General features: G+C 41.8%; 3 protein-coding genes across 3 annotated transcripts in view; 1 reads left to right on the top strand and 2 right to left on the bottom strand.

Moving 5' to 3' along the window:
* Nucleotides 1–22,886, top strand: part of pid1 (phosphotyrosine interaction domain containing 1) — a 262,313-nt gene that overhangs the window by 4,738 nt on the left and 234,689 nt on the right. The window lies entirely within an intron of this gene.
* Nucleotides 16,058–19,660, bottom strand: grk7b (G protein-coupled receptor kinase 7b; the record flags this gene model as incomplete). The annotated part of the gene is made up of 4 exons (XM_079551654.1): nucleotides 16,058–16,382; nucleotides 16,565–16,836; nucleotides 18,560–18,997; nucleotides 19,073–19,660. 4 exons carry the CDS (start codon nucleotides 19,658–19,660, stop codon nucleotides 16,058–16,060), a joined length of 1,623 nt encoding a protein of 540 aa, XP_079407780.1.
* On the bottom strand, nucleotides 20,551–22,678 carry rnf7 (ring finger protein 7). Its single transcript, XM_079564387.1, has 3 exons — nucleotides 22,362–22,678; nucleotides 22,166–22,213; nucleotides 20,551–20,986 (listed from the first exon to the last, which is right to left on the bottom strand). Exons 1-3 carry the CDS (start codon nucleotides 22,525–22,527, stop codon nucleotides 20,868–20,870), a joined length of 333 nt encoding a protein of 110 aa, XP_079420513.1. The 5' UTR covers nucleotides 22,528–22,678; the 3' UTR covers nucleotides 20,551–20,867.

The raw sequence follows: 22,886 nt of genomic DNA, 5'->3' as shown, positions 1-22,886 counted from the left end.
TGGATTTCTTGTTTTGTTTTAAAATAAGCTGTTTTTCAGTGGAATTTGTAAAAATTAAATTCTCGCCTTATTTTTTGACATTCAAAACTCAATAAATGGGGCTTAGGGATTAAATAATAAAAAAAATCCCTCTGAAAAAATCTTCCAAATATTGTTCAGTCCAAGGTTGGAAAATTTGAAGTCTTTAGGTCCTACTGACGTGGACATAGTGTCGCCACAATGACAGAAAAATGTGTTTTGAGAAAAAGGCCCTTGAAATTGTGTTCTCCCATATAAGTCTATGGGGGAACATTGAATCAGCGCAATATTTAAACATGTTATTGTGAAGATTAGGCATATTTTCTGGTTTCCGGGTGAAAGCTTGTATGTTCAGAGACCAATTTGGCCCAAAACCTGAAAACTGAAAAAAAAAAGAGTTTTGCCTGTAGTGTCTCCTCTTAACCGGCGAGTGAAGGGCGCACCATCAAAGGCTTTCTTTCTTGTCAGACGCGCCAAAGGTATCGAATACGCGTCTGGACATTGTGCATGGCCAGTATTTATAGTTTATCTTCACACCAGCGTTAATGAAAGCGCTCCGCCATCCGTTCAAAGGAAAACAACAGCGGGCGACGCGAGCCTCCCCCCTCGGACACAAATAAAAAATAAAATGCCACCCTTTGATGTTTACAAGACGCCGTGGGCTTGTTTTTTTTGTTTTTTTTGCGTTAACAATCTGCCAGGGCCACGTGAGCCGCAGCAGCTGCCCGAGGAACTCTCACCTACGGAGGCCCAAAAGTAACAGCAAAGGCTTTGAATGGCTGGGATGGCATTAGGTATTGAGTTTCCAATTAAACATGTTAAGTCCTGAAAATGTAACCGGTTTAATCGCATTGAGAACATGATCAAGTCTCACTGGTTGATTGACAATTTATCCAGGCTCGGGACCAGCAGCATGTAGAGCACATTTCAGGTTAATAAAAAAAAAAACACCTAATAATGGGCCAGGATTTACTAAGCCAAATCCCAGTACTGTTTTATATATCGTGTTTCTCCTGATTTATTAATATGAACTGTTATAAGTGGCGGAAATGTGATAAATGAGTCTGCGCTGTGGCCTTTTGGCTTTAATGAGAGACAAACATCTCAGCTGCACCTGCTTTTGCACCACTTTAGCACAAATCTGATCTAAAATGCTCAGATCAATATTGATTTTTAATGATCACACAACTTTACTTAACTTTACTTAACTTTCATTATCATTATCTTTGATTCTTGAGACAATTATCATCAGAATGGGCTCACTTGTGGATATCGAATGGCAAACGTTTTCAAAAACATACTTTATGTTATATTTTCTCTCTCTACAAAAATCTCCGCACCTGTCAGTCCTAATCAGGGCCACGAGAGCCTCTTTAATTAAAGCCCAGTTAATGAATTCTGGAGAATCTGAGCTTGTCTTTCAAGGTCACGTTTTGGGGTCACTGTCTCAATAATGCTAACAGCAGCTTGCCTTCTTTATCTTCCCCTCTTCTCTTCCTCTTCTTCATTCTTCTTCCATCTCCATCTTCTTCTTCCTCTTCTTCCTTCTCTTTCTTCTTCCTCTCCTTCTCTTCCTCTTCTTCTTCCTCTCCTTCTTTTATCTTCTTCTTCCTCTCTTCCTCTTCTCCTTTCTTCTTCCTTCTCCATCTTCTTTTTCTTCCTTCTCTTTCTTCTTCCTTCTCCATCTTCGTTTTCTTCCTTCTCTTTCTTCTTCCTCTCTTCTCTTCTTTTTCTACTTCTTCTTGTTCTTCTAGTTCTTCCTCTCTTCTCTTCTTGTTATTCTTCTTTTTGTTCTTCCTCTCTTCTCTTCTTCCTCTCCTTGTTTTTCTTCTCTTCTTCTTCCTCTTCTTCTCCTGTTCTTCTTCCTTCTCCATCTTCTTCTTCTTCCTATTCTTCTTCTTCTTCCTTCTCTTTCTTCTTCCTCTCCTTCTCTTCCCCCTCTTCTTCCTCTCCTTCTTTTATCTTCTTCTTCTTCCTCTCTTTCTCTTCTCCTTTCTTCTTCCTTCTCCATCTTCTTTTTCTTCCTTCTCTTTCTTCTTCCTCTCTTCTCTTCTTTTTCTACTTCTTCTTGTTCTTCTAGTTCTTCCTCTCTTCTCTTCTTGTTATTCTTCTTTTTGTTCTTCCTCTCTTCTCTTCTTCCTCTCCTTGTTTTTCTTCTCTTCTTCTTCCTCTTCTTCTCCTGTTCTTCTTCCTTCTCCATCTTCTTCTTCTTCCTATTCTTCTTCTTCTTCCTTCTCTTTCTTCTTCCTCTCCTTCTCTTCCCCCTCTTCTTCCTCTCCTTCTTTTATCTTCTTCTTCTTCCTCTCTTTCTCTTCTCCTTTCTTCTTCCTTCTCCATCTTCTTTTTCTTCCTTCTCTTTCTTCTTCCTCTCTTCTCTTCCTTTTCTTCTTCTTCCTCTCTTCTCTTCTTCCTCTCCTTCTTCTTCCTCTCTTTGTTCTTCCTCTCTTCTCTTCTTGTTGTTCTTCTTGTTCTTCCTCTCTTCTCTTCTTCTTGGTATTCTTCTTCTTGTTCTTCCTCTCTTCTCTTCTTCTTGTTTTTCTTCTTTTTGTTCTTCCTCTCTTCTTCTTCTTCCTCTCTTTATTCTTCCTCTCTTCTCTTCTTCCTCTCCTTGTTCTTCTCTTCTTCTTCTTCTTCTTCTCCCTCTTCTTCTCCTCTTCTCCTTCTTCCTCCTCCCTTCTCCTCACCGTGGTCAATAATCTCCAAAGCAACACAACACACACTCTAGAGTCTGGCTTGTAAATCTTAAATGCATCGTCTGACTAGAGATTTTCATGATACTGCAGAAGATAAGGTGTCAGTTTTTCTCATTTTTATGCTAAGCTCGGGTTTGTCAGCAGATATAAAGTCCATATTCAATAATGGTTAGTTCTTGATAATCTATATACTCGGGACAGAGCAGTATGTTGTGCGTTTGGACTAGTTACTATCCCCTCTATTGACAGTGTAATATGTTAGCGTGGTCGTCCCGTGTAGGCACCTGCTGTAACATGTCGGATAATGTGGTCATGGAAATACGAGCGGGTTCACTGGGGGTGTCTCGCGCCAGAAAGCAGATGTGTGTGTGTGGCCCGAGCGGTGACATCTTCTGGCACAGCGCTGGCAGTGAACCGACCCGTCTGCAGAACGTACTCTTCACGTTCTGCTCATTGTGCGTGTTATTAAAGGAGGAAGAAGGAGAAAAAGTGAGTGGAAAAGGGCGGTCTCCAGAAGGTTATGCAGAGTTAACTATGCGAGCACGGATAAACAAATGTATAGCAGGCACAGCAGACCATGTCGAGGAACATCTGGGGGCACTGAGCTCCGTCAGAGAATAGAAAGTTCTTCACGTTAGCGACTGATAAAACATTATATTTAGATGTAGATGTGGTTCTTTTTTCCTCGTCAGGTTTATCGTGGTGAAAGACACTAGTACAAAGAAGCAGAGGTGCATGTAGAGTTAAAAAATGTTTTTACTCAAGTAAGATATAATTTAACGCCTTCACCAAGTACATTTTCTCCAGTTCATCGTTACCCAAATCTAAAAGATCACAGCCTACAGGCCAGTGTAGCGCCTCATTTGAAAGCTAAGACCTACAAAACTGATCTGAAAGGATCTTTTTCCCTGCATTGTTGCCGTGTATTTGTCACATTTTTGTTGTTTTCATCACACATTTTCGTCTTTTTTTTTGTCACTTTTTCATCACTTTTGTGTCAATTTTTCATCACATTTTGTAGCACTTTTTTATCACTTTTTCATCACTTTTTTTATCACTTTTTCATCACATTTTGTAGCACTTTTTTATCACTTTTCCGTCAGTTTTTATCACTTTTGTATCACTTTTTTATCACTTTTTCATCACTTTTTTATCACTTTTTCATCACATTTTGTAGCACTTTTTTATCACTTTTCCGTCAGTTTTTATCACTTTTGTATCACTTTTTTATCACTTTTTTGTCACTTTTGTGTCACTTTTTTGCGCAGTATATAACAAATGCATTATAATTATCATTATTTAAACAGTTGAGAGCTCAAAGTACTTCACCAAATGCATTTTTTTTTACTTTTACTCCATTACTAATTTGGATTACTACTTCCTGCTTCTATTCTATTATTCTGCGTATAATTGTTTTAACCTCTTAACCCCCAACTGAACCGAGCACATTTTCTCCAGTTCAACTTTAATCAAATCTAAAAGCTCCTTGAAAAAAAGTGTCACAATAGTAGCAAAAGCGAGAGAAAAAGGTGATGAAAAAGTGTCAAAAAAGTGCGAAAAACACGTCAAAAACATGACAAAAACAGAAGAAAAAAGTGACAAAAAGAAAAAAACAACAAAAACATGATAATAGGAGACGAAAACACATCAAACACATGGCCTATGGGCTGAAGCTTTTAGATTTGGGTAAAGCTGAACTGGGGAAAATGCGCTCGGTTCTGGCAGGGGTAAGAGTTCAAAGCACTGTATCTGATTTATTTTTTATATTATTGAAATTAAATTTGTTGTGTCCTCATTTAGTTACTGCAAACTCACATTGTGCATCTGTATCAATTTCATGAACTTACAGGTTTGTTTTCTGGCATTTCTGTTAAAGTGACCCTTTAAGCTGTGAAATGTGCCGATAAACTTGTCCCTGTGAAGAATTGGGACGCTACAAATGTGTTGGGAAAGTGAGGGATGTGTTTGGACCAAAGCTCACGTTTTAATTTAGTTAGAAATGTTTGCTTTTTTAATTTACTGCAGAATTACAAAACCAAGCAGAAGCCTTTAAACCACCACAATAACCGCAGCCTTCGTGATTGTTTCCATTCCAGTTTGGTTTTCACGTGCGATTATTCATGCAGGCAGCGCTGCACATTTGTCATCTGTGCGTCTGGTGTCCCACAGACTGCGTCCGCCGCGATAAAGCCCGGCCCAATAATCCATCATACATTTGAGTATAAAACGTCATTCACCAAAGTTAAAAATATGACTGATTGGGTTACACGCGGCGGAGTTTTTAGACGACTGGCATGTTACAGCTGAAAGCATTCTCCGCGGCAAAGTTATGGCCGCCGTCGCTGGACTGGCAACTTGAGCCCGGTCGGATTTTAAAGGCCGTCGAGAGATGGCCCGTAACGAGAAAAGCCCAAAGTAGCGCTCCCTAAATTAGTCTGTCTGTCCAAACAAGATGCAGAACGGCCGAGTGGACAATCGACCAAAGTCTTAAAGCTGGTTCCTGCTCATGTTTTCACAAAGTTGCATTCTGTCTATTCCTATGGTAAAGTTTGATACTGAAAAAGCTACAATGATTTCTTTAATTCCTTTAACAAAAATCGTGTTTTACCTTTCTTGATATTGGGCAATAGGTTTTGTAATGTTCAAAATCAGCTAAATTAGGATGTGGTGCAGAGGAATGGGTTTGCAGTTGTTGTACTGATGAAAATGGTAGTCTAGGTCTCTATGACGTTGCCCCGTAGTTAGATGTCCGACATATTCAGTGAAGCTGTTCGAGTAACTCTTATGGGCGTCTGTGCAGCAAACGCCAAACAGGTGTTTAGTGGCAGGTTGCACCAAAAGAAATCACATCAACTGTGTTCTGAGCGTGTTTGTGCACTTGTGAAACGGGTCTGGAATGGTGAAGCTACTATGGCGTTTCATGGCATTGAAGTTTCTCCATAATGAACAAATGATTAGATGATGTTTAGTGGCCATTAGATGTGTCCAAACCGCAATATGCAGAAAAAAACTGAATGTGTTTTAACATTTAGATCAGAAGCCACTTTTCATTAATGATTTATAACCTTGGCTTTGACATTGTCTTAACCAGGGGTGTCCAAAGTAAGGCCCGGGGGCCTAATGCGGCCTTCAGACCAACACATCACCAGAGATGGTCCCTAAGTTATACTTAATTAATCTCTGTAGAGAAATCTCTGCAGAGAAATCAGTTCTCTGCATTTGACCCATCCTCAATGTCGCATGGGGCGACCTGAAGGAGCAGTGAGCTGCCAGCATGGCCTGGCGCTCGGGGACCCATCTCCATGATGTGGGGCCACAGTCATATTACCAAACCCTCCCTTTAAGTGGAGGGTTTTAACAGATTTTTTTCCGTCTATACATGGGTGCAATGACATTCTGATACAGTCAGGATGCTTATGTCACTGTGACTTGATCCACTGTGCATTTTTGCTATTTCTATGTCAGTAGTTAGTTTAAAACTACTGCTTAGAATTTCTGTGCCACCCGTCTTTGTAAAAGGATGTTCCACATTGTTTTAAGATGCTTTTGTACATCTTCACCGTGTTTTTTGTGGTTCTGCTATCAGATGATCTTAAGGTCTTTGAGCGGCATTTGAAAGCTACAAAACCACAGATTTCTTCTACTGGAACACTAAAGAGGCACCAAGAGTCCTCCCCTCATGTCTGATGAAGGGCCCGAAATGTCCGTCCGTCCGTCCGTCCGTCCATCTTGTTCACATTGCACCAGCCCCTATGGCTCCTCCTGCAGGTGGTGGGTCCATAGAAGGACGACCTCATGATTAAACGGGCCTGCTGGTCTCCGCTCTTTGTCTGACCCATCACCTAGGACCTGTTTGCCATGGGAGACCCTACCAGGGGCACGAAGCCCCCGACAACAGAGCCCCCAGGATCATTTGGGCGCTCAAACCCTTCACCACATTAAGGTGGCGGTATGTCACTTTGCGGTGTAAGGAAATAAAATAATTTTGTGGACACTCTTGATCATCTCACCAAGAGCCCAGCCACACCTGCAGCACAGTGGAGGCGTCACAAGAGGAGCTACAGGAAACAAAAAAGGGGCAAACAAGGAGGTATCCGGGCAAGACTCACAGCTAAGCCACACTGGAGTTTGCACGTTCTCCCCGTGTCTGCGCGGGGTTTCCTCCGGGTACCTCGGCTTCCCCTACCTCTAAAAACACGGCGGTCGGGTTGGCCCACAGTGGCAGCTTGAGTTATGCAAAACCTTTTTCAATAGACAAACTACCATGACCACAAAACTCTCATGGCGCTTGAAGAAGACGGTTTGGCGAAGAGCGACACACACTGACGACGCGTGTTAGAAAATGCCTCAATAATTAGCGGTCTTATTTAGAGGAACATTAGGCGTAACGTAAACTGTGGGCTGCACGCTAAAAGCCAGTTAATTCCTATGTCATGGTGGCGGCGTGCAGCCTGGCATACCACAACAGCTGATGTATGCGAGCTGCGTTTATCTGTCAAGTGACGCAGAAGGAGTGAGTAAGTGGTTCAGCATTCAGGGCGCAATTTGCCAAACTCTAAAGCCAATGAAAACTAGGGCCAAACATGCCAACAGGAGTTAACTGTGGAGAAATGTAGAGAAAATTAAATGCACTTTAGCGGAAAAGCTTAGGCCAAAACTGGTAGAAATGCTCTATTGGACTTGGCTAGTTCAGAACAGACTATTAGCTTGTTTTAAAAAATGTCTGCAAAATATTTGAAATGAGCTTCCCAAAAATAAAACTTTTGTTTTAGATTGTCATTTTGTTACGGGTTTTGCTGATCATCCAATCCACTTTGTCGTTACTATGGAAACAGCTGCAGTGGAGTGATCAATGGTGCGTTCATGTGGTCCTCGGGAACTCGGGCGAACGACTTCCCCAGTTGTGGAATTTACCTGAACGCTCGCTCGGGTCAAAACAAGCTTCCCGACTTCTGCAGCTGACTGTGTATCGATCTGGTTGGTTGGATGGATGGATGGATGGATGGATTTTTTAAAACATCAAATGATATCAGAATCCCCACTTTCCCACATGAAAACCACATGAACACAAACCAACTGGGGACAATGATGTCACATCTCAGCTCCCCAGTCCACATGAATGCACCATAACTGTGCATTATACAGTTTTAACGCACAAGCCAATCAGAACTGAGTATTCATAATGCGATTTAATTACTGTCATATATTTTGCACCACAAACTAACATAAAATACTGGTTTAAAAAAGGAATCTTCACTTGGCTTTTTACATTTGGTTTCACTGATAAACCTCTTGGTAAATGGTGCCCATATTTAATTTTGGGGGCACAACGGGCTTTACCAAAACATAAGGTCCTGGGAAGATAAACAAGATTAAGCCTGATGTATCTGTAAGGCCTCAAGAAACATAATTCACAGACTTTTCATTGTACTTTGACATCATGTTGCGCAAATAATCAGTCAGTTCTTGAAATGTTGGGTGTACTGTGGCTAAATGTAAAAGAATCCGCAGTTTTTGCAGGAAATAAGGCTATAATGTAAGAATTAGTTATTTTTTCCTTTACAGAAACTTTGCTAAAACACCCTTGAAACCACTGGAATAAGGATCTTGTACAGTGAGATTGTGATGACAGATTTAATGTAACTCTGCACTAACATTTTCATTCAGAAACTTCTCGAAGCATTGTCCATTTGTCCAGTCTGTGCGAGGAGGAGTTTGAAAAACCTGCCGATCCCCTTGTTGAGGCAATTCTCCTATAATCTCTCACTCAATTAGCCTCCTCTTTCCTTTTATAGACTCCGCAGCTGTTACTTTTTGGCCGGGTGAAGTGCCTAATGCCTAATGAAGAGAGAAGACTGCATCAGTTTCAAAGACCGGTGCTGCCAGGAATGTGATTACATCTCTGCTCCGTCCTGCCCCGCATCTGTGAGCGAGCCCGTCAGAGGAGTAGCTCAAAGGGGTACCACAGCACCGCGAGTGAAGACGCCGTCTCTCCGCAGACCTCTGGCATTAAACAAGTGGTGGTTAGTCTGTACACACACATGCAGCTTTGAGCACAGCGTCGGCCATTAGCGGTCGTAAATCAACACAGCCCAGATGTCTATGGGATTGTGTGACCGGAGCGAGGCGCATAACACAATATACAGAGTTTAGGGGAAGTGACAGACTGAAAGAGGCAGGTTATGGCCCTCACAATGGACTTGGATCAAGTCCAGACTGGCCGCTGCGCCAACTGACAGTCATATTACACTGCTAACAAAGAATGCTTTACCGGCTAATTAAATCTCACTTTAAGAAAGTTACACCGTTTAAGCTAGAGTTTCTGTTTTTGTGTCAAACACAACCAGCCCTGAAGAGCCATGGCAGTTTTACCTGCCTCAGAACTTCTTAAAGGCCGTACACCTGATTTTTTTTTTCAAGTGGTGGAACAAATGTGTTTTGTCCACCTTTGGCATAAGACTGAGCAATTAAAGGGATATTTCAGGATTTTTGACATAGGGCCTCATTTCCTAGTTATCCAGAGTGTTGTCGATTTCTGGAGATATAGATATTTTTTAATTCATGCAGTCCTTACAGCTGAAGAGTTTAGTAGTGCTAGGCTAGTGCTAGGCTAGTGCTAGGCTAGCGTATGTCTATGGTAACTAGTAGCCTGCATTAAAAACAGTCTGACCCAAGCACAGTGCACCTGAGGCAAATCATTTATAACACCAGACTACAGATATAAATGTCTGTGTTGACTGAATACGTTTTTAAATAAAACCATTTTGCATTTAAAAGAACTTATATTTGAGCAGCATCAGCTTCCTGGTTGTAAGCTACGCAGCGGCGGAGTGATCTGCTCGGTTGCCAGATCTACAGCAGTGTATTTACCTGCGGCCGACATTACTACATGTGGAATTCACTAAGGAGCTTTCTACAAATCAGATATGGCAACGTTTGGAGGACTACCCCATGATTTTGAAGAGGTTTTTAATGCAGGCTACTAGTTACCGTAGACATGCACTAGCCTAGCACTAGCCTAGCACTAGCCACTAAACTCTTCAAACATAAGGACTGCATGAATTAAAAAATTATATCTATATCTCCAGGAAATCAACAACACTCTAGTCAAGTAGGAAATGAGGCTCTATGTCAAAAATCCTGAAATATCCCTTTAATAAAAAATGTAATGGAAATTGCAATCCCTACTTTAGTAAATCTCAATATTTGTCATGGGACTTTATAATCGTCATGTCTTACCCCCCACTTAAACCAAGTGCATTTTTTCCAGTTTGGCTTTACCCAACTCAAAAAGCGTCTTGGCCAGTGTAACGGCTCATTTGAAAGCTAAGACCTGCTCAACTGATGGCTATTTTTTTGTTGCATTGTCAGTGTGTTTTTATCACATTTTTAAAACGTTTTTGTTGTGTTTTAGTGTCTGTTTGTCACTTTTTCATTGCTTTTTTTGTTGCTTTTGGTCATGTTTTACTTTTTAGTTACTTCATGTGGCTTTTCTGTGGCTTTTTTCCACTTTTTTGGTTGTGCTTTTTTATCGTGTTTTTGTTGCTTTTTCATTCTCTTTTTTCATTCCTTTTTTTGTCTTGTTTTTTGTCAGTTTTTGTCACTATTTTGTGGCTTTTATGCTTTTTCATCACTCCTCAGTTGTGTTGTTGCCGCTCTTTAGTCACTCAATTGCCACTTTTTTCAAGCAGATTTTTTATTATGAAAAAAATCTAATCAAATTGAAAATCGATTAATATGAGGAAAAAAAAATTGTTACACATTGTTTTGCCATATCGTCCATATCATCCAGCCCTAATATATTGTAAACTCAGACATTTATGGAAGTTTCTTAGGTTAAATGTGGAACTTATTTCTCATTATCAGACGCTGATTCAACACTTCCTCCAAATGCAGACGATTGCATTCCCACCTGCGGCCTGTAGTTTTCCCTTTGTGTGTGAGAAGTCTTCCCTGACATTGATACCGGACTCTGTGCTTTCATCCCTCTGTTTGATATCCTGCTCTGCGCTGGAAGGGCACGAACATCACACACTTTAAACCTCAGCCGACTCACATTTCAGGATGCAGTAACTTTCCCAAATGGAAGTGGCTTCCTCTGGATTTTGTGCTGCCGGGAGAGAAGTTTTGTTCTTGGCGACAGGTGAACAGCGCACGAACCTATAAAAGTATTTGCAGTATGTCATACAGGCCATACTGTCACTTCATTTCGTAATAAAACTGCATTTTGTAATAAGCTTGGTATTTGTGGTAACTTCATACAATGACCAGCAAAAAACACTTATTACTCATCATACTTATCATTTATAAGCTCCCAAACAGAACCATAGCAACAATGAGCATCATCCCCTTGTCTGGTTAAAGGAATAGGCCACCGTTTTTACAGACTACTATGTTCTTTCCTGAGCTTAGATGAGTTCATTTGTACCTGTCTGGTCTTCACGCGCGCCCTTAGTCACGTAAACACAGCACGAGATGAAGATAGAAGCTACCAAGCTCTTCCACGTTTTCCCTATTTAAATATGGTTACGTGATAAAAAAGGGGAACTATATTGTAAGGCGTAGTAATACCAGGAGTAGTTCTAAATCTGCGCAGTAATATCTTTACTTTACTGGCCTACAAGCTTTACTAGACAGGTCAGTATAATGTGAAAGAGGGTGAAGAGCAAGGAGACCATTCAGCAAATAGGCAACATTAACTTCCTACCCCAACTTTAACCGAGTGCATTGCTTTACCCAAATCTAAAAGCTTCTTGTGATGGTATGATGGTTGTGAGGTATCTGTACATATACAATACAATAAGTAAAAGCAAAAATCTTAAGGGGCAGAATTATAACAATACGGAAATAAGAATAAATAAAAATATAATAGTGCAAAGTTTACAGTTCTAGTGCAGGTTGTCAAGGGAATAAAGTGGCACTGATGCAGAGATTATTGCACGTAGTTTTGCACATGTTACTTTACAAAACGATTAATGCGACTAAAGTGACTAAAATGTTATTTTTTCATTTATTATTATAGGACAGTGCATATCAACCAACAGTGCAATTGTATGATATGCCAGAATTAGCCAAAAGGCTTTCATCTGTAGTCCTTTGGGATTCCCTTTTACAAAACGGACCTCAATATCAACAAAACTAAATTATATAAATTATCAAATTTTGTTAAAGAGGGGGTATTATGCTTTTTTCAATAACATAGCACGAGTCTATATCACACTACAATGATGACGAAACCTTCTGTTGGTCTGTAAATGCAGTAAAGAAAAACTGCCTTGTATAAAGTTGCTCTTTCAAAATGGCTGTAGCGAATGTCTTGAAATAGGCCTCTGTCTCTTTAAGAACCTCTGACCCTTTCCGACACGCCCGCTCCACATGCTGTCTGTGGCATCAGTGGGGAGGGGGTTCTGCTGAGGAGCAGTGGTTGGTTTCTCGGCTGGCGACGAAAGCTCGGAGGCGTCTCCAGGAGGTGGGGGCGTTCCTAGGAGGACTCAGGCAAACCTATCCCTAAAATGGCTGCCATCAGAGTTTTTACAGATTACTCAAACATACGTGAATGTGCCAAGGCAACACTTCAGGCATGTTTTTAATGAGGGAATGACATAATAACATAATGTAAAGCTTGAAAAAGTTGATTTTGCATAATACCCCTCCTTTAACAAATAAATACAGAAGGCAACCTACAGGGTTAAATATAAAGCAGTAATAAATCAATGTATACGTTGTAGGGAGAGAGTACAACAGTGAAGCACACAAGCAAAATAAAGGGAGAGATGAAACACAAATGACAGGGATAGTGCAGTACAGCAGCAAACAATAAAAGCAAGACAACATCAACAAGTAAGAATAATAAAAACAACAGCAGAAAGAATAAAACATACAATAAACTATCTACAAAAATGTTACAAAAGAGTGGAAAAAAAAAGCAATGAAAAAACAAAAACGGCAACAACGCAAGGAAAAAGATCAATTTATATCAGTTTTGAAGATCTTAGCTTTCAAATGAGGCGTTACACCGGCCTATAGTCTGTTATCTCCAGTCAAGAAAGCTTTTAGATTTGGGTAAAGCCGAACAGGAGAACTCGGTGAAGGCCCCGTCACCTGGGTGGTCTACACTGAACATGAACGACATTTATTACAATACAGAATTATAGAGCAAGTGCTTTATACTCCATATATTTTCCGGCACTCGTGGTAATAAGACAGTTTCCCGTGTTCAGTCCAAGTTCGTGTTGTTCATATAAACATACGACGAGTCAAATGATAATCTCATTAAAAATCATATCGGAGGATTACTTCTACTCCTCGGGCTGCGTTCCCCCCTCGCTAAAGCTGAATATGACACTAAATTACACAGACAGATGACTTTAGCCGAGCCTTTCGCCAAAAATGGTCAGGAAAGAGTGGAGGGGAACTGTTTACAAGCGGATTAGTGTCCAGAGGAGCGGTGTCCGGAGCGCAGCGCTGGTCCTGGCAGCGCAGGGGCTCAGAGAGGAACACATGGAAACTGCCCATGGGCCTCTCTGTGTGCGCACATTCACCAGCTCTGTTTCTGTTGGAGCGCCCGGCAGGAATTCACTTATTTGTGGAAATGTTAAGAATTCTAGCAATGACGCTTAGAGCAGCAAGTTAACCCCCAAAACTAAACAGCTCGAGGGTCGCAGCGGCAGACCCCGAATCGAAAGGAAAACATGGTGGGTGGCTCTGAATTGAGTGCATTGAATTCAAGAACCCCATGATAATGACCTTTTTCTGAAACTCAAATTGCATATCTAATGTAATCAATAAAAGGCCAATGATTTGTAATCTGATAAAAATAAACATGTTTAATCCCTGAAAGTATTAGAAGAAGTATCTGACCAGCCTGTAAGTAAGGGAAGTATCTGAACAGCCTGTAAGTAAGTAAGGGAAAATGCACGACGAGGTGTCCATTATCAGAAATAACAGCTATTCTGATCATGGACACCTCGTCATGCATTATCCCATTTACACCATGGTCCCGCCAACTGAAACTGTTCACTGGAGCCTGTTTTTTCATATTTTTTTTGTTAAGTTCTGTTGAGTTATTTTACTTTTTAATCAGTTTTACCTGAAAGTAGTTCCAGCTCAATTGTTTAGCGTTACTATGGAAACAGCTGCAGTGGAGTGATATAGAATGTGATTTATCAGTAAATTATGCCAGGTTGGGTGTACATTATCACTTTTTAATGGCCGGCCAATCAGAATTAAGTATTTACCCAGACAGCTTCCAGCCAATCAGAATCGAGTATTCACCCAGACCATGGTATAATTTTGATGAATTGCCAGTTTCTCCAGTCCATATTGATGTTGTTTTATCTGCATTTATTTATATTCATAGTGAGGTCATAGGCTGGACAAATGACCCGGGATGTGAATCTAATCCTGCACACAGGATGGCAGCAGTGCACCTCTTCTCCCTCATGACTGACTCTTACTTTGCACACAATGGCCTCTCTGTCTCACCACGTTCTCACCTATCCAATGGTCATAGACTGGTGCCGGCACACCCATGCACGCTGACTGACCAATCAGGGAAACTTTCACTTTTACTGCTGCACAGCTGCTAATCTGTGTGGTTCGGGAGCAGGGACAGCTGAATGCAGCCAGAGGAGGCTCAGCCACTACATGAGTGCAGTGATAGGAGCTGAGGATGCGAGGCCAAACTAATGTGTGACACATGCCTTTGAAGTGAATCCAGAGCATGGGCATGTAACAAACGCAGATACTAAATTACAGCCGGCTGCTTTGATCTGCAAAGCCCCGTGCCCGCGCTCAGAGGAAATAAGATTGTGTGTGTGGAGGCGTGTATTTAGAAGCTGGGCTTGTCTGTGGCTTTGGCTGCTTAAAAGTGGAAGCAGAAAAATGCAAAGGGAAGTGAAAGCAAGAGTTCCTGCACAAATGTTCATGATGTTTATGTGGTGAGGGGCAGTTAGAGCGATGGGCCGCGGGGAACTAAACCCTGGCAGACTCTTGTAGGCGCCTGCTAAAAACATGTTCTGCAGACCTGCTGCCGAGCTTGTCCTGTCATCACATCATCCACAGTGGACTTCCCACTGCCCTTCTCAAGCCTTCATGATCAGGTTGCGTCTTGGATTTCTATCTGAAGCAGCCTCTAATCTCATGACAGTGGAGCGTGAATGGAAGCACTTCTCAGGCTTGTAAGGTCAGCCATCAGTGGAGTTAGAGCAGCACATGTTTATGTGTCCCTGATAGCCCAAATGTGTCTGAGGGTTTGAATGATTCACTGAGTGATACAATTAGAGATCAGGCTGACATTACAGATGTATACTTGTGGTTACGTGTGATTTTGGGCTGACCCCGGACACTACGACAGCTGATGACAGATGACATCTGTGGTTTGAGACGACCAACAAGAGGATCATCAAAATAGCAGTGGAGCTGTCACCTGAAACATTCATGTCATCACTGAGACTCAGTCGTTAACAAGCCGTGGTCAAACCTCAGACAAAAGACATTTATTTTATTTCAACACTAGTAACGTACATTATACAAAAATACTCATGTTCTTGCAAAATGGCTTTCACAGGCACTCTCCATTTTCAAAAATAAACCCAAAGTTTTGTTTATCATCAAGTCTTGGTCAGAACATTCCTGCTCATTGGTAGAAGTAAGTCCACTCCATATTTGGATAGGCACTGATCTTGTGAAATGTATTAAAATATATATCTATACTGTGGTTTACTGCCAAAAAGAGACCTATGTGAATAATTATCACACTTAGCAGTTTTTGGAGAAAACCAACTCAAAGTCCACGAGATGAAGTGGAAATAATATAAATAGTGAAATGTGTCCCCTTTCATCTCCTTGTTCAAACGCATGCTGTGCTTGTAAAGAGCCACATCATGAGCAGATTGAAATGCACTTAAATGGTCTATGGCGGCACCTAGTGGTGAAGGTCTACTACTGCATGGATTAGCACTGAAGACACATTAGATCATCCACTCACATGAGCAAAAGGCATTCATGGCACACAATGACCCCTAGTCTTATCAGTCAGCGTGGCGTAGAGCTGCAAATAGTGATAATAATTATGATGCCAGTGCCACAACAATGCTGCGTGTTTACAAACACATGTCAACACTTTGATATGCCAGACAGGCAGTGATGTAATGGAAACTCTGAACACTGCAGGACTGTTGTCTCACCAGGAATAGAGGACTAAGAATGAAGCTGCCACTACAATGTCCTCTATAAAGAGTGTGCTGTTAAAAGTTACGGATCACATGTGACACTTTGAAGTTTGAGATATTTTGAATTGTGTGAAATGCACTTAGTTCATGTGCCGCACTGCCAGTGCTCAGTGATTACATAATGACACATGTTCTGGATTTCGCCGTCTCGTATCCATGTCCATTTCTTTGGAAGCAGTTCAGTTCATCAAACACTCCACTCTCGATCATCTCCCTCTGCCACCGGGTTGGCACAGCGCCTGTGCTGAACTCTTTGAAGAATTTCTCATCCTTTGCATCAAGTGCCACATCCTCTTCCTCCGAGATGTCTTTGAACTCACTCATATCCTTGGCATAAACTACATTGGACTTTGGCACCCAGGGAGGTTTCACCAGCCCCGCCTCCAGATGACGAAAGTTGATATCCTTGAAGAAAGCGTGTTTCCGCAGATCATCTTCACTTCTGCAACATAAGGAGTTTAGTCGTGTCACTGTTTATATTTACAGTATGCACAGTATACTTCCAAATTACTGCAGTATTAGGTGACGCAATTTTGGCAAGAGGCCGAGGTTCATCTGACATTGGAAGCTTACTTGTATAACATTGTATAATCACAATATTAGATACAGTTTTTATCTTACTTGCAGCCGAGGCGATACTCAGTCTTCTTCTTCAGTAAGCGGATGATGATATCTTTGGTGGAGTCATCAAAGTTTTTGTGTTCGAACTTGCAGCTGTCCTCAAGAGTGCGTCGCGTCACTTCAGTGTTATGCACCTTTTCCCTGAAGTCCTTGAAAGGCAGTCGCGCAGCCACCATCTCATAGATGCTGCAGCCCAGGGCCCACCAGTCCACGGACGTGCGGTAATACTCCTGCTTCAGGATCTCAGGTGCCATGTAGCCTGTGGTCCCGGCCTGACAGGACAGGGACAGAGAGGAAGCAACACTGAGATATAAACGCATACCAGCGCATAGTTAAAGCCAGTGGTGGGCAGGAACTCTTTCTTCACTACATTTTAGAGGATGTGTCCGACCTTTATACTCCATTACATTTGAACTGAATTAAAGTAGAAGCATTTTGAATTATGGTTTACTGTAATTGCAATCTATTTTTGCAGTGATCTCTGTGTAGACACGCAACAGGTGAATCTGAAAGCTGCTGTAAAGTGTTCTGATCAGAAACATCACAATAAAAGAGTCAGAAAACACCAGCGGCTCTTGAGCAGCTCTCTTTCAAAAGTGTTCAAAATCCGTGTCAAATACTTTTACTTTTTTAATGCAGTATATGTCATAGACAAAGGTTCTATAACCGTCATATGTACTCTATAGTTTTCAACTGTGCCTACACATACATTATACTTTTATCATACTTTTAAATATTTGAAAGTGGATGCTTTTATACTTTTCATCTGATACAAATACTAAATTGTGCATGTTAAAGGGACTATACGGAGCTTAAAAATTATGTATTTTCCTCCCCCTACATGTTTCAACAATGTCCTAATGTGTAGAATGAGCTCAGACCTGTTCACCACAACTGCCTCTAAAATCCTTCACTGTCACTCAAAAAGTTGTTACTTCGGTCCGAAGTGCCGTCATGCACGAGCTTAATATAGAGACTGCAGTTACGTGTAAGACCTGAGGTGGCAGTAGTGAGCATAAAAATGACAACTTGCATGTAAACCCGCCATGCTGGATTGTAGCCATGAGCTAATTTGCATCTTAGACAACGTACTTCCTCCACCACTGCTCACAGCACAGTTTGGTACAGTGATGGACTGTCTGACCAATAAAAAGTCGCCCCCCCCCCGAAAATGGTCACACGTCAATGGTCAGCCCGATGAATCCTGGCATTGTCATCTTAGATTATGCCCACGCCATCAGGGAAGAAGAAATCCATTGATGGAATACCTGGTCATTAATGTTCAGGATGTTCAGCTGATCTCATTCTTTGGGCACACAGTGTTGCTGAACGTAGACCTTTCTTTGGTCAGGCAGTGTAATAGAATAATAAAAACAATATATTAATGTCACATGCAAATCCTCTCAACTAAATCTTTCCTTTCCTGCTGCAGACCATCTCCAGCTTTCACATAATATATTCATCACGAGGTGTGGTCTTGGCTATTCCCTCTGCCTCTGCTCTCAGCGAACACTCTATTGGGTCAAAGCCTTTGCTACTGGTGAAGGAGAACAATCGTTGCAGATTTCTCGGGCTACGCCTCAGGTCAATCACCTTTTAACAAGATTAGACAAGACACACATGGCCACGCTTTCTTGACTTCAGATTAGAGGTTCAGACCCCTTTATTATCTGTGTAGGTCTGTTTAGGCTTGTTTGCAATTGCCCACCAATGACAAATAATGAAACAAGATAGGTAGCATTATAAATGATCACTGCTTGAGTCAAATGAACTGTTCTCTAGTTAGATATTAAACTATGTCAGGGTCAACGGGTTTTTACTGTAAAATGAAATAGATATCTATAATATTTGTTTTATGGCTTGTCGTGATGAGTTAAAGGTGGACCTGAAGCCACTGATGCAAAGGGCCAATGTCTCTTACAAAGCTGTCAATTAGTGCGTAGAGCTCGTGTTCAGTAAGTGTAGGTTAAGCTGCCCACAGGTCACCACACTAACCTTTTGGAAAACAGTTTTACCCTTTGGCAGTTCCACGGCGAGGCCAAGGTCAGAGAGTCGACACTGCCCTTTTGCATCCAGGAGAACGTTCTCTGGCTTCATGTCACGGTACACAATGTCCAGGGCGTGCAGATGCTGGATCCCACATGTGATCTGAGCGGAGTAGTAAACAACACGGTCCATTCGAAGGCCCCGCGTCCCGAGATGATAGATATGAAACTTGAGGTCTCCTCCGTTCATCAGGTCCATGACTAGGCACAAGTGGGTCTTGTTCTCATAGGCATAAGCAAGATTTACAACAAACAGACTGTTGACTTTCTCTAAGATCTGCTTCTCCAGAAGGGCCAGGCGTTCACCACTTTTCTTTTTGAGGCATCTTTTGTGAAGCTTCTTGCAGGCATACATCTGGCCAGTGTGTTTCACCTGCACTGCACAGACCTGTGGGGCAAAACATTATGCTGTTGCTTATGCATAGAATGTCAACACACACAATCAGAAATGTCAGACACTTACCTCTCCAAAACCTCCTTTCCCCAATATTCTGAACTCATAGAAATATTTGTCACTGATTGTTTGTTTTTCATACTCTTTCCATTGAAGAAACTTGTAGTAAAAAGGGCTATCCAGATATTCCGAAAAAGGCTTCCCTTTCAAGAATTCAATTGTGCATTTTTTTAATGTGCTGATAACTTCTTTAAAGTTCTCTTGAGAAAGATGTTCCAAAGCTTCAGCCTCATCTCCAGTTAAAAATGACAGAAAAGTACATGAGTTCGTTTGACTTAACTTTTTCATGATTCTCCTCTGGACAATACTGCGCTTTTCACTGTCAGCGTAGTCCCAGACACTCAGCTCCTCCAGGAACCTTGCAATTGCGATGTACTGTGGGTCAAAGGTGAGGAGAAACTGCTGAAACAGCCTTTTTCCTATGGGCTGCTGCTCACACAGCGACTCGAACTGCTTTACTGTAGCTTCTGGAGGATTCTTTGGTTTGGGCAGTGAGAGGCTGAGCCTGCGTTTCCTCATTGCACACCGGTCAGTCTGCTGAGCCATCAAGAAGGTAGTGTTCGCCACCAGGTTGTCCAGCACCCCCAGGTCATCCATGATGGATGTTTCCTGTTGTGTACATGAAGGTTCATTGATGCATCAATTTTCAAGAGCGCAGACATGCACAGCTCAGGTCACCACGCTCCCTCCCGAGTCCTGTTATGTGAACAGCCAGTCCTCAGGGATTTGTAGGAGGCTAAGTGTCTTGGATACTGATTTGCAGACAGCACCAGGGAAAGCAACTTATGTGGTTTGAACTTAAGAGGCTTTGTGAGGTCTTTATTTAGAAATGCAAAGTGCACACTGACTGGACTGCCAGTACCATGTGGTAAAACCATGACAAACCAAATTATCTTTTCAGGGCCAACATTTTAAATCAATTTGTTACTGCTTGAAGCCTTTTCATTTTACATCACTTTCATTATGTTTCTCTATTGGTTTGCTTTTTTTATTGGACGATTGGAAGATTCTTTACAACAATAAAAATAATAAATTAATCATGTATGGCGCTCATGAAAAGCAACATCCATCCATCCTCTTCCTCTCGTCTTGTTTCCGGGTCGTGGGGGCTTCCATTGGAGCTGCCCAAATCACATTGCACCAGCCCCTTATCGCTCCTCCTGAAGGTGATTGGTCCATGGGAGGACGGCCTCAAGATACAAACCAGCCTGTTGATCTCTCATAAAGGGGCTTCTGAACCGCTCTTTGTCTGACACATCACCCACAAGTGTCTCTTGCTTCACTCTTACCACAGTCGACATTTATTACTACAATAATATATGGGCAGATTTTAAGTGGTAATTTGACTAGAAACTGTGATTTTCATCTGGCAACACTGAGCCTTTTGTGTGTGAGAGAAACTGTGCCTTTCTAATCATGCTGCATTGCAGATTACTCAATATGGATGGGTCTTTGAAATGAAAATGAAGTAAACAGATTAACAACATCGCACTCTTTTATTTTTACACACTCACCACTGGAAAACAAAACAAAAGATCAACCTTGTAAAGCTCACATGGGAACACAAACACTGCTGCAACTATTTCACCTCTTGTAAAAATCCATAATTTCCAGTCAGTTCAGCTTCTGACCAGTCCGCGGTGCTTGTGTGTTTAAGTCCATTCTCCACAAAAAGTCCAGAAACATGCAGATAAACATAGGTGGAGAGTTGGTAGTGTCGGTGACTCTGCTGATGCATCAATTCAATATCAAGTCTATGGGGTCATTCAGATCCGGACAGGGGGGGCAGATCACCAGCGACAGCTTATTTTCCAATTCTCTGAACGACCCAGTCCTGCTGGCAGAGAGGGCAACGGTTGTTCTGCTTCACCCACAGAGACATGCAGCAGTTGTGAAAAGAGTGGTTGCATTCTCCCCAAACAACTGAAAAATAAATGGGACAATGTGTAAACAAACGCCACAGAGAGCAAGATTTTATAAAGCAGGAGAGTTTGCCTGGTGACATGGAGATCAGGGGGTGAATTTTGGAGTACTTGAAAGAGTTTTAAAGGAATAGTTCACCGTTTTTCCATACTGAGATATGTTCTTACCTGAGCTTTGACGAGTTGATGCGTACCTGTCTGGTCTTTGTTCGCTTCTAACTTCACCCTGTTTGGAGCCATAGGAATATACTGGGAGAGGCCAACGCTAACAACATCTTTGGTCTTTTTGCTTGACTGAGGGCACACAGTTCTTCCATACTGTGATATGTTCTTACCTGAGCTTTGACGAGTTGATACGTACCTGTCTGGTTTTTGTGCGTGAATGTGGAGGAGCGTGGTAGCTTCCAACACTCTACCCTATTTGGAGCTATAGGAATACATTGGGAGAGGCCAAATGCTAACAACATCTTTGGTCTTTTTGCTTGACTGAGGGCACACAGTTCTTCCATTCTGTGATATGTTCTTACCTGAGCTTAGACGAGTTGATACGTACCTGTCTGGTTTTAGTGCGTGAATGTGGAGGAGCGTGGTAGCTTCCAACACTCTACCCTATTTGGAGCTACAGGAATACATTGGGAGAGGCCAAATGCTAACAACATCTTTGGTCTTTTTGCGTGACTGAGGGCACACACAAAGACCAGACAGCTCGTCTAAGCTCATGTAAGAACATATCTCAGTATGTAAAAACGGTGAACTATTCCTTTAAGATCTGTTGTGTGCAATCATTTTATCACAGGATCAATGCTTTGACAGATTAATGATTAATGATCGCAATTAGCAAATCGCAATGACTGAAATCATTCAGGTGGCATAATGTCCACTGAAGTGATTAGTTTGGCAGTTCATATTTCACTCTACTACTGTCAACACATATTTCATTTTCATACAGGTCCTTAACAGTAACTTCAAGAAAAAATAAAAATGTGCATTGTGAAGAGAACTTGATTCCAGTATACACAATGTAATGTAATCGCATTTACTAAAAAGCTATTCATTCCCTCAGTGTATAATGCATAATTTACTAGCAAGGATAGGCTAGCTTTGCAGTACAACAGCTGATGTTTAGTTTTCAGAGCAACTCATCAGCTAATGTAAATATAGGTTGGATGTGTGCACTCACCAACACAGTCCTCTTGTTTATTTTCAGCCTGGCATCGGAGACAGGCGTCTGGAAATAAGACCAAAGACATGTTTTAAATAATCCACGCAAGTATTAAAAGGAATAACGTGACAGAGCCTTAGCTGTGTAGTTGTCATGTTAGCTAACTTAGCCACTAGCCGGGCAAAGCTAACCAAGCTGTCATTTTTAGACTCACCCATTACTTGAACTCGACAAATGGCACAAGTGTCACATTCTACGTCCCAGCTCCACATGGCTACAGCATTCCACTTTTTTAGAGAAAACATCTTGTCTCCGCCGGACTTTGAGCCTGAAGAGGTGTTGTGCGAGAGGACTAGCCCCGGCTCGTCACCGTCATCCATCTCTGAGCCGCGGTAAACCCTACGAGCCAGTGTTAGCTCGTGAAGCTAAGCTAAGCTAAGTAAAATGGATGAAAAGCAGAAGCTGCTAACCCGGCTGCTAACCCGTCTGCACCGGTCTTTCTATGGTCTGCACACGGTTAGCAGGATACGCACTGTGCTGGGGTGGACTGCCCACAACTGTGTCACATTATGGTCGAAAGAGGGCAGTGTTGGACAAGGTTTGCGTTTGGATTGTGGCATCGAAACAGCAAAGAGGGATTCTTGGCTCATTTCATGATTATATGATAATAAAAAAAAAAATATTTGAACACTGTAGTGGGTTAAAGGAACAGGCCACCGTTTTTCCATAATGAGATAAG

The sequence above is a fragment of the Gobius niger genome (genome assembly GCF_951799975.1).
Source record: "Gobius niger genome assembly, chromosome: 1".
NCBI classification, from domain to species: domain Eukaryota; kingdom Metazoa; phylum Chordata; class Actinopteri; order Gobiiformes; family Gobiidae; genus Gobius; species Gobius niger.
The sequence above is the reverse complement of the archived record's forward strand: the minus strand, read 5'-3'. Positions and strand labels throughout refer to the sequence as shown.